General features: G+C 42.9%; 1 protein-coding gene across 2 annotated transcripts in view; it reads right to left on the bottom strand.

Moving 5' to 3' along the window:
- Positions 1–12299, bottom strand: part of GLG1 (golgi glycoprotein 1) — a 65070-nt gene that overhangs the window by 5637 nt on the left and 47134 nt on the right. For both annotated transcript variants that reach the window (XM_079988367.1, XM_079988368.1), the window contains exons 13-24: positions 11409–11495; positions 10692–10754; positions 9723–9836; positions 9170–9258; positions 8909–9026; positions 7665–7757; positions 6812–6949; positions 5609–5732; positions 3380–3522; positions 2069–2170; positions 1130–1237; positions 489–609 (exon numbers count right to left, since the gene is read on the bottom strand). In XM_079988367.1, the coding sequence (XP_079844493.1) occupies positions 489–609; positions 1130–1237; positions 2069–2170; positions 3380–3522; positions 5609–5732; positions 6812–6949; positions 7665–7757; positions 8909–9026; positions 9170–9258; positions 9723–9836; positions 10692–10754; positions 11409–11495 (1300 nt within the window). The remainder of the gene's footprint in view (positions 1–488; positions 610–1129; positions 1238–2068; positions 2171–3379; positions 3523–5608; positions 5733–6811; positions 6950–7664; positions 7758–8908; positions 9027–9169; positions 9259–9722; positions 9837–10691; positions 10755–11408; positions 11496–12299) is intronic.

The raw sequence follows: 12299 nt of genomic DNA, 5'->3' as shown, positions 1-12299 counted from the left end.
CTATTATGTGTTTCTCAAGGTGACAAAACAGGTAACGACCATCACACCACTTCATTGGGAGGGGGAGCAATGGGGGGCTCAGAGATTTCATGGGCACCAGGCAAAATCATCAGGGGTGCCTGTGGGCACCACATTGGTGACCCCAGTGTTTAACATATTTTATATATATTTTTAGAAAATACGTATTGCTTAGAAAAGATTTTACTCATTAATCTAAACAATGATGATGAAAGTTGTATGGAAGTTCCTCTGTTTCCCCCCAAGTATATTGTTTTTTACCACTGGCGGGGGGATTCTATCCACTAGTCCTTCACACCTCTAGGAAGTGTACAAATCTATCCTAAGCAAGTTGTTTAGAGTGCAATTGTGCCTAGACTTGTTCAATACCAAGGGCAGGAACATAAGACTAAAAACAATTGACTCTGTGGAAGTAGCACCACTGGTGGCAGAGATGCTTCCTGGGCTTCTTAGCAAGCTATAAGACTTACGTCGCCCTCTTCCTGGTGGGATGGCAGCACAGTGGTGCTTGATGTCAAGGGCACAGGCCGTATGAAGGACGGGGTCCACAAAGATATCAGCTTTACTCTCCTTCAACATGTTGAGCACCTCCTAGAAGGGCAGAAAATTGCAATGCACCCTCAATATAATGATTTGCATATTTCATCTTAACTTGCTCATCCTCCTGCTGCTTCATTATACTTAGAATACTTAAACCCTGCTTTATAGCCCTGAGCAGTTCTCAAACAAAGTAAGCTTTTTTTGCAGTGTGGAAGACTCCAGTTGCTTTCAAATGGAGCACATCTATAGTAGTCTACTCAAAGTTATGAAGGCATTGATGACTGTTGCCAGGTCAGAATTTGAAAGGGATGTGCTGAAGTGTGGCAACAGAAAAATGCAAAGGGGAAGGAATAGATGCCTTCCTTTGGCTGACTGAAGTGGACTGAGGAGCAGTGACAGAGGGGAAATCAAATCACAACTAGCCCTAGGAATCCTTGGAACATCCAAGCTAGGGAACAAAGCTGCAGCGCCGAAGAAGTTCCGAAGTGAGGAGAATGCCATCAGATTGAGCTGTACACAATCTAGCATTCTCCCCCTTGCCATTAGCACAGAAGCACACCTAGTTCTTTACCTTCTTGCACATGTCTGCTTTGATCTTTAGCAGATTCACTTTCAGGCATTCTTCCACTTGTCCTGTCTGCTCCTGGGCTGCTGCTTCCTCGGCGCACAAGCTAGATATCTTTCAAAACATAAAATACATTAGGTTATAGTACCACAGGCCAACAAATTAGCCTCCTTTTGGAGGGAGATAGAACAAATTTATGTGAAAAAAGGTCCAAAACATGGAATCTAGCAAGGCAAACAAATGCAACCTTACTTTCTGGTTCAGTACATGTTATCCCTTTATTACTGAGGAAAGGCTTACAGTGTAACATAGCCCAGAGGATTAGCAACATTATCCAGAGGTCCTCTATTGTGGATGTTGCCTAAGGCCAAGGCTGGAAGCTATTCCCTGACTTAAGCTAAATTCCACCTGGCAGAGCCTGGAACAATTTCTGGAAATGAGCAGAGGTGACAAGCAGCACCTACTCTCCACCCCGCTTCTATCATATAGTTTTTGCTCGGCAAGGCAATACTATTAGGGACCATCTACTCCTGCTTTTAAGCTTCCTGTTCCTTTCCAAATTCATGGGAGGCTTGTTCTCAAAGAGGTCCTTAAATATCAGTTACGATGAAACAAGGAACTATTCCTCATAGCATGAAAAGGACCAAGGGGAGGAACTTAACATATCACTTTAACTCTGGACAGGATGATTCCATATGAAACATGAACAATTTTTGTGTAAAATGCCAAGCTGGATTCCCGTAACGCTTTGCTCTACAAGCAGCTCTTGGAGCAAATCCATTCTCTGCAAATTGCAAATGCCACAAAAGGTGACAACCACAAGGTGATTTTAAACTACTGGGGGATTCAATCAAGATCGCCATAGTTCAAACTGTACTACCAGGAGCTCATGAGAACTTGCCAACATATATAGTGTGAAGGAGGATTGAATTTGAAAGCTCCTACCTCTTCTGAGCAATGCATCTGCAACTGAGGATCTAACCGGTAATCAAGAGCGGATTCCTCGATAATCACTCGAATCTGATCTTCACAGTCGGGAGAGAGACGCTGTTTAAGGGTGAGAACAAGAACAGTCATGCCATAGAATCATTAATGCACATTCAGCACAAATCTTAACTACTAACCATTAACCACTAATCTTAACTAACTTGAGCAATCATGTATTTTTGGTGCATTTTTTAGCACTAAAAATCTCTTAAAGACAATCTTTGACAGCAAAAGGCAGCTTTGTATATGGCTTTTTTCTATAGGGAGAATTCTTCATATGGGAAAACATTAGAATGAGGCAGCACTTAGACAAAATCTGCAATTCAATTCAAGATGCAAGAATACAGCAAGCCAAAGCAATCTGATCAAAGAGGGTAATTATGTGTTACATTCACCACACCAGAAGAAGCCCCATGCAAGTGAGCCTCTGACAGCTGGGAATTCTGAATGCTTCCAGGGAGATAAGGCAGAGATGAGTCCTCCTTCATTGTTTACCTATGCTCATATTCTGTCTCCTAATATCCCTTGATATATTCATGAGGGAAAAGAGCAGGGCCATTTAGTTGATAAAGAGATAAGATAAGCAGAGGAAGGCTACCAGCAGCTCAATGATCACCTCTGCTTTCTGTCTGCAGGTCCAAGAAGAAGCCTTCTCAACTCTCAGGGGCTGCTTTACACATCACTCCTTTTAACATAATGATCGCACCACTTAGGCTGATCAGTGACACCAGATGGATTACAAAAAACTCACTGTTCCATAAAATTAGCTAATAACATAATGAATTGTGCAATTTCAATATAGTTACAGCTTTTTCCAAATATAAGTGGTTAACTTTTAGGACTTGATAAAATTAATGTTAAACACTCTATTACTTACAAACATTAAACCATGTATGGAACTGTATGTTTTCAACTGTCCCATCTTAAAATGTTTTATTAAGTGGGTTTTATTCATTTTTCTCTCCTAATCAACATTCATTTCAAATGCTTGGTTGCTGGAAAAATTCTTTAGATAGTTATTCAGCATGTAAAATTTACACAGCACACTTTTTAAATTTTAAGTTAAATAAACGTAACTTTTAAGTTTCGGTTGACTAAATCAGATCACTGGAACAAAATCCCAGAGAACCTGTATAACTGGGCCTAAGCTTCTGAGACCTGCCTGTATTTTAAACATGCTTGTTGACTGGCACATGTCACATAGCAGAACAAGTCCCTTTGGGGACCTTCTGGCCCTAGGTCCTTGTGAAACACATGCCCCTTAGTCACCTGGTCTGCGTATTTCAGCTTCAAGCAGGATATGACCTGTCCTTCAAGCTCAGAATCATCCTTGGCCTTGGTCAGAATGCTCTGGCAGAATTTGGGGATGTCAGCTTTGCAGGCCTTCCTGAGCACTGGATTCAGGCGGTAATCTATGAAGGAAGAAAGGAGCAAAATTAGTGATGAAAACTGGCTGCTGGAATGAGGCGCCAGCTGCAGAACTGAGCCACTTTTACTAAGCAGCCTAGCACTGGAGTTCTTTCTGTCTGAGTTGCCCATAATGTAGCCAAGTTGCAAGGCCTTGGCTCTCAGGAAACCAGCTACATACACACAAGGCTCGGCAGATGCCCACAATCCTGTGGGAGCATAGAAAAAAGGAACAAGCTGTGGAATTCAAATTACTTGGTTCCCAGCTCTCATGGTCATGGTTGACCATTAATATGGAGATTCCTCCTGCTTCCCTCATCCCCTAGTGCAAGCAACAAACCCTGGCTTAGCATCATATCCACATCAGCAATGTTGTTTGTTCTGCTCAAAGGATGCAAAAGAACAAGGAAGCCAAGAACAAGCTTTAGCTTTACACTGTGGTTTGTTAGGGTCACAACCAACTACTATCTCTGATTCATACGTAACATTTAGGTGTGGTTTGTAGGTCCTGCTTGTGATAGGGAGGGCATGCCAATGCTAAATCATTGCCAAGTGTCATGGATGAGGTGATATGAAAGCCTTCCGTGGTGGCTATCAACTGATGATGCACACAGGGTTAGGAATATGAAAATTTAAAGACAATTATCCAAACCACGCTGGTTTCCAACTTTTTTTTGTTCTGCCCAGTACTGCATATAAATAGAGCAGTACAGGTGCTGCTTCCAGGCTGTTCTCATAATGTCTGTAGAAATTATCGAAGGGTGGGTGACTGATATGGTTAACCCGATGCCATGGGAAAATAACCCAGGGGAGGGGGGAAAGGGGTGTTCTTAAAACTTTTTTCTTTATTCAGCAAAAGCTGAGGAACATACAATCACACCTGAAAACACACATAGTTATAGCATAGCTAAATCTCTGCATTTTTAAAAAATTCAGGTTTATATCAAGCTCTTTCAGAGATCCTTTTAACTGGAGATGAACTGAACCTGACACTTTTTGTATGCACAGTATGAACTTTAGTATTGGGCTAGGGAATCTCCTCTTACGTTTCAAGTATAGGTAATAACTTAAAATCAGATGTTTTTATAAGACAAATAAAAAAAAAATCCTACCAGTTTTCAAATAGGCAATGCTGAATGGTGAAGGCATGGGGTTGTGCAAGGAGAGGACAAATTATTTTAACACTCAAGAAAAGTTTGCCTTGGAGGCGATTATACCTACAGCAGACCTGAATAGACAAAACATTTATGCCACACAAACAAAGCAAACAAGACAGTCTAGTCTGGCAGGCTGAACTTGGGACGCTGCCAGAGCCCTCCCACAGCCTTCCCAGAGCAGGATAAGCATGTGATCACAACTATGCACAAGTGTGGGGAGGAAATAAATAAATGGAGAGTGGGTTTCCTTGGCTCTCCATTTATTTATTTACCACCCGCCCACAAAGCTACAATCGTGTAAGTAAAATAAGCATAAGATGTGAGTTACCTGTATAAATAACAACTATAAAATATCATAGCACCAGCCCTTTCCTTAAAAAAGGTCAGTTCCTAAAAGCCTGTTGGAATACAAAAGTATTCTCCTGCCAGCAGAAGGGCAACCAGGAAGGAGCCAGTCTAACGTCTCTGGGAAGAGAATTCCAATGTCTGGGAGCAGTTACCAAGAAGGTCCTATCTTATGTGCCCGGCAAACATGCCGTGAGGGTGGTGTGACTGAGTGAAGGGCCTCCCCCAAAGATCTCAGGGCCAAGTAGGTTTGTATGAGGGAATATGGTCTTTCAGATAGCTTGGATCTAAGCTGTATAGGGCTTTATAAGTAAGGTCATAACCAGCACTTTGAATTGTTCCTGGAAACAGACCAGTAGCCATTGGAAATGTTTTAAAAAGAAATCATTTGCTCCCTATATCTAGCCCTGGTCAACAGTCTGGCTGCAGCTCTTTGGGCCAACTGAAATTTCTGAGCACATTTTAAAGGCAGCTCCACCTAGAGCACATTAAAGTAGTCCAGATGGGATATCAGACATTTCAGGTAATAAAGATTACAGCCCTTAAGTGCAGAGCCCAGGCCCAATTCCAAGAAAACCCCCACCATTACCTGTGTTCTGTGTAATCTGGCGCTTGGTAATCATTTGCTTGCATTTGGGATCCATCATTTCGCTGTTCTTGTTCTGTTTCAAACATTGCAGCATGTTCTTTGCATCTGCTTCTGGACAGAATCTCTGACAGAGGGAGAGAAAGCACCAACAAGTAAGCAAGGGGAGAGCAACAGCACTTCCCATCTTAAGCCAGGACTCTTGTTGCCTGAATGCAAAGTGCTGAAGAGGCACAAGTCAGGCCTCACTGCACTTCCAGGCCAACCCAGAGGTTGCTTGGCATGGAATGAATTCTTAAAAGGTGTTGTGTTAATACCCATGCCCATTAATGTCAGGAGAGGTGGTGGGAACGGCACCTCTGAATCAATGTATTTTTGCAGAGAAAGTTTAGAAACACACTGAACCAAGAACAGGACAGGAAGATGGGAAAAGTGGGGCTTCGCTCAGCTATAATTCTATATGATCCTCTTGCTGGTCTGAGTACTTTGAAGAGAAATCAAAGAGCCGCTGCACTTCCAAGAGCCTTTTTGCTGTATCTCCTTTAGTATCAGGCCTTTAGGGCATGCACCTGCCTAAAGTTCTGAGAAAGCCTGAAGTTCTACAGAAGTTACAGCAGAGGAGAGAGAAAAAGCTTGCCCCTCAACCAGGGTTTGACACTTTGCCATTTCAGTTTTACTTCTCTGATCTTTCACCAGATATGTTTGAGTATCTGGTAGAAGATTAGAATATGGTTGAGTATCAACTGCATATTCATAGCTAGATATTTAAAAATACATACTTGAGGTCAGGAGATGTTTTAAGATTAGAACCGTTTGACTCTTTCCAGAATGAAGAGTCAAGCTTGTACACTAAAAATGGTCAGATTTGGTTTGCACCATAGAATATTGTGAATATTAACAAATCATCCCATGCCATGCAGAAATGGCCTCTGGGTTTGTGTACAAGATGGGCCAATTCCCAATGAAAGATTTTGCCTTTGCAGACAAATAAATATGGAAATCAACAAAACTGATAAGTCTTCATGAGGAGCAGCAGGCAGAAACCCAGTTTAAACGTCCAAAAATCTTCCTACAAAAATCCATGTGGATTCCTATTTCAAGGCAATGTCAGCTACATGTACTCTTGCATGGAGAGAAAATGTTACACTGAAAGCAACATGATGTGGCCTAATTCTAAACCTCTCCTCATCAACCAGCCACCCTTACCTTGATCATTTGCTTGCAAACACGCATGAGAGTATAATCCAGTTCTGGATCCATCATCTCCGTCTCCTGGAGTTTGAAGACTTTCTGATGGCAGCGAGTGCTGAGTTGCTTCTTGTTTTCCTTAAGACACTCAATAATCTGCAGTTAAATAAATAGAACATCTCAAGGGTAACTGGACGCTAGATGGCAGCATTGCTAATCTGGGAGTAAGGAAATGACTCAATGGCTTTAAAATAACAAAGCAAAGGCTATGGAACAAAATAGCCAAACCCCTGCATTATTTTAAGCAGCACCTCATCTAAAACAGGAGCAATAGTGGCACTGAGGAGGTCTTGCCCACAGCACATTTTGGGTGAAGTATTCTAAGGAGGATGCTAAATTGAGGAGGGTTTAGAAGTACCAAAATAAATTATATTAAAAGCCAACTCATAAGATGGAAGTCACTGTGTTCACTTAGCCTGGGGGGGGGGGAAGGTTTAGTGGCTGAAAGTTCAACTCAGCGAGTAAAAGCTCTTTCTTCAACAGTCAACCTGGTAGTTTCAATGTAAACTGGCCTCCTTTGGAAGGGTGGGATATTTTGTAGCCACTGACTAAGGAAGAGCTAGAGGAAAATTGAGCCCATGGAGAAGTGCTCTGTCGTGCTGGAGAAACACTTGCCAGTGGTGCTTAGGAACCTGATCAGCCCATCCAGTGGACTTGGCTGTGAGTCAGAGTACAAGCAAAAGGTTTGTAAATCAAAGCAGACTGAAATGGGCTTTGATGCAGAATGTATTCCGGTCAAAGCCTTTCTTGCTAGGCAGAAACATCGAAAGAGAGAGAAAGAGAGAGAGCGCGCACTGAAAAGGCAGATCACCTGAGCATTGCCATAGGGGACGTTCTGGCAGTAGTCCCTGATGTCCGATTTGCAGGCCTCATGAAGGTCTGGTTCCAGGCGGATATCCTCAGTCTGCAAGATGAATCACATTGAAAAAGGATTCAGACTCAAAGGGAAGGTGGAAAGCTTGAACATCCAAAGCAAACAAAACCAATTACAAAAAGTAAAAAGCCCATGAGAGAACCAAGTGTTTATCTTCTAACTAGGAAGCTTTCTGCAGGCAACCATCAGCACTCTTGAGGTTATATATTTATTTAATAGGATCTCTTTACTCATTCTTCTTCACCCTCATGCTGCACAGTGGATTACAACAATAATATAAATTTATAAAGCTGTTATAATTATAAAACAAGCAAAACCTTTCCAAGTGGAACAGAACGCTTTAAATTCAGCAAAAGAGGCCCCACAAAACAAAGGCCAGGATGAAAGAGATATGTCTTCAGCTATGCGATGAAGATGCTAGAGATACTTCTGTAGGGAGGGACTTCCGCAATGTAGGGGCTGTCACAGAGAAAACCCTCTCCCAGGCTGCCATTCCCTCAACTTCTGAGGGTGACGGAACTACCCTCTACAGGTCTGAACACCCTTGAACAGCTTTTCTCAACCTTGGGTCCCTAGATTTTGTTGGACTACAACTCCCATCACTCCTAGCCAGCATGGCCAGTGGTCAGGGATGATGAGAATTGTAGTTCAAGAACATCTGAAGATACTGGGTTGAGAAAAGCTGCCCTAGAAGGTCAACTGGGAAGAGGCAGTCTTTCAGCTATTTGAGGCCAAAGCTATGAATCAAAACATAACACACTTGTGCAATGCAGTCTTCAGTTTGGCTGCCCAGGAGAGCTCTGGAAAAAATCCCTTAAAACACACGCACACACACACACATTGAGAGAGAGAGAGAGAGAGAGAGAGAGAGAGAGAGAGAGAGAGAAGGTGCTTGCAGTTCTATTGGTCCAAGGGAGCTGGTTGAACAAGACTCTTAAACCCCAACAGCTGGGGCTGGCTTTGGCTCAGCAAAAACTGCCTTCTTGTGGCAAGGTGCCAGGAAAAGCCAACGTTTGCAAAGAAGCCTGCTATAAGCCCAATTTAGAATATAAGAAATGGTAATTAGAGAGAAGGAAACTAGCACTGAGGGGCAGCCAAATATTTTCAGGGTAGCGCAAGCTGATGCAACCCTCCACAGAAGCCTTTGCAAAGCCTCAGAGTAACAAGAGGGCAACTTTTACCATTTCCAGCTCCTCAACACGTAGCTGCTTGCGGCACTTCATGGAGACCTGGTGCTCCTTTGCATCTCTCAGCGTGTCGTTGCGTACAATGGTGCTCAGGCAGATCACCACATCCACCCTGAAGAGGACAGAAGTGTTATAACACCAGGCTATCTTAGTGTAAAACTCTTGGGTATCAGTTACCAGTTTCTGATTAAGAGACAAATTTTTCTCTAGCATTCAAAAGCCATGAGGCCAAATTTCTGACACACACACACATACTTTTTCTTGATGTTGGGGCACAGCTTCAGGACATCCTCTTTGCAGGCCATTTTAAATTTGTAGGAGAATCTGAAATCTTTCATCTGAACCTAAAGAAAGAAAAGCAAACAGGCTCCTCTCAAGGTCAGGCACAGGAAGTCTTTCAAAGAATATCTGCTACTGCAGCCCTAGTCAATGGCATCTCTCTGCCCTGCTTCTTCCCTTGCCACCTTTGAGCTTCAGTTCAAGTTATCCCTTCTAGTGAGGCTAAGGTAGAATGCAATGCCCATCCAAATCACTATGGGTCCAACCACATGCACTGCCTGCCTCCAATTACAAAATGAGAATGGCAGATTTGGAAGGAACGTGGCTAAAGGCACAAAGTAGTCAACATCCGGAAGCTTATTTGTGGCAAATAAGCCAAGGCAGCACTGAAAAGGGGACTATGCCATAACAGTTCAAATTCCAGCAGACAGGAAAATGCCTTTGGCCTTCCAGAGTGAAAAGGGATAATGGATGTCTGGCTCCCAGACTCAGTCAAACTAGGGGATGCTGGAGAACCAGCCACACTCACCAGCTGGAAGTGTGTGACTCCAATTGCACACTTTTCATTCATCTCCTTCTGGTGTTTGTTCTGAATGAGGCACTCCATGAGGTCTCCTGAGTCAATCTGGTTGTCTGCCACTTCCTGAATGGGATATTGGGGGGGGGGGGGATGGGACAGACAGACTAATGACAACCTGTCGGGAACTAACTCCCTTCCTGGAAGTCTCTGTACCTCAGCTGAGGAAGCAACGGGACCCATGATTTAAAGCTGGAGAAGGTAATTGCACCTCTCTGGCTTACATTTGAAACCTGATTGTTAAAATGACTAGTCAGGGCCTGTTAGCCCCAGAGCTCTCAAGTTGCTTTACAGCTGCACATGCCCCCACTGGACCCAAAAATGCAACACAATCTATTAAATGCCATAAACACATTTTGCAATTTAACTACGTCTGGTATGCCAGAGATATACAAAGACTATGCAACAATAGCTGAATTCTACATACTCGCTCCTACTCTGTATAATTTATTCTGGTTTTGTGCACGATGAGCATCAATAAACTAACAATGAAAAGTCCTGCACATGACTACTGGAAATTGTTTCACCCACCCTTTATATTCAGATATTTCAGCAAACCAGATATTTGCTTTTAGAAAATGGAAGAAGAAAAAGGCCAGAAAACTGAATTACCACTGTCCCATTCTGTGCACCAATGGAATCACAGCACACATGCAGTCTTGCACCTGCTTGCTATAACTTTTGGATGTCGAAACCAGCACTGTAATTAAGGCTAAGTTCTGAGCAGGGAACTGGGGATGCAAGAAGGCTGGTTGTGCCCTTGAGAATTATGGACATTCCAGTAAGGTATGCTTAACATGAAGGGGGAACTACAAGGCATGCACATGGCTATGGTCTTCCTCCCCTCAACTGATACTAATGGAGGAACTCCACACTCAATCCTTATCCAAATTAGAACAAGTATGAGTAAGAGTTACTTACATGGCAGAAGGTCTGGATAATTGGCTCACATGCTCGCATCATCAAGGCTTCTATCTGAATATCCTACAAGAGGGAGAGAGAAAGCAATAAGTCCACCCAAGGCCACACCCAGTTTTTCTGACAGTTCACACTGTTGCTCATGTTATGTTTGTACATCAGAGTGCGAAAGTCTCCTGGGATGTGAGCATCCCTAGAGACAAGCTAGGAAGACTTCTGTTGACAAGAACAGCTACTGTAAGAAGTCATTGAGAGCAGGAACAGGTTGCAAAAAATATTGCTTAAAGCAGCTTTTCCAGCTGTGCTGGCTGAGGGTGATGAGAGGTGAAGCCCAAAGCATCTGGGGGGGGGGGCAGGGTGGGGAAGGCTGCCTTAAAGTTTGCTGCCCCAAATAAAAGCTAACTAGAGTTGACCAAAACACAGCCATTTTAAGGAAATGATACCTGCCATAGAAAGGCACAACTTTTACACATACAGCTGAAAGAAAGAAAGAAAGAAAGAAAGAAAGAAAGAAAGAAAGAAAGAAAGAAAGTTACTTTATCTGGACAACCAATTAAGATCTGATACTTTACCTTCTTTCTTCGATGACTCAAATACATGAAAATGGCACCCTTTTGAAGTTACTTGGGAGGGCAACCCACAAATCAGCATGCTATTCACATGGTGCAAGTCTAACAACTACAATACTGGAGCTTTCCCTTCCAGACAAAGCTTACTTACTTCAGACTCCAGCTCTGTAAGGTTTCCAACAATGTCTCTGCATTCAGCCGCCAAGTCATCCAGATGGTCCTGGAGACATTCAAGTTCCTAAAGGGGACACAAAGAATCTTAACACAGAACAAATGGGTTCATCTCATTAATCCCTTGAAAGCCACCCAAATGCACCTTGCTATGTCTCTGGGACATCTTTCGTTTCACCCCAAGGTATTTGAAAGTTGCTACCTGGTCAATAGGTTGACCATTAATTCTCCATTTGTGTTTCCTTCTTTTTTTTGAGAACACCATAATTTTAGATTTGCTGTAATTTATTGATAGTTGTTCCGCTTGACAATAGTCAGCAAGTGATCTCAAAAGCTTCCTCAAGCCAACACAGGAAAAGGAGAGTAGGACTGCGTCGTCCGCATACAGAAGCACCGGGAGGGGCACACCTGCCAATTTGGGAGGGTGGGCATTTTCTTTCGCCATATTTACTGCTAGAGAGTTGATATAAAAATTAAATAGCGTTGGCGCGAGGACACATCCTTGTTTAACCCCATAGTGCGTTTGAATTTCTTTAGTTAGATGGCCTGACCGATCGCATCTTACCCTCACCCTGGTGTTTTCGTATAGACCACGGATAAGGCGTAATAAGCGTTTATCTATGTTTGTAGCGCCAAGCTTTTCCCAGAGTCTGTCCCTTGGTATTAGATCAAAAGCCGATTTAAAATCGACAAAAGCTGCATATAAAGACCCCCCTTTTCTAGAGTATTTGTCTGCCAGGTGTTGAAGGACAAGGGCCTGGTCTATAGTTGAACGCTTTGCTCTAAAACCAGCTTGAGCTTCTGATAGAATATGCTCTCTTTCCATCCACTCCACCAATTTATCACATAAATGAGCAGCGTACAGTTTGCT

Source organism: Podarcis cretensis (genome assembly GCF_951804945.1).
Source record: "Podarcis cretensis genome assembly, chromosome: 8".
Lineage (NCBI taxonomy): Eukaryota > Metazoa > Chordata > Lepidosauria > Squamata > Lacertidae > Podarcis > Podarcis cretensis.
Note: the sequence above shows the minus strand (reverse complement) of the source record. Positions and strands in the feature narration are given on the sequence as shown.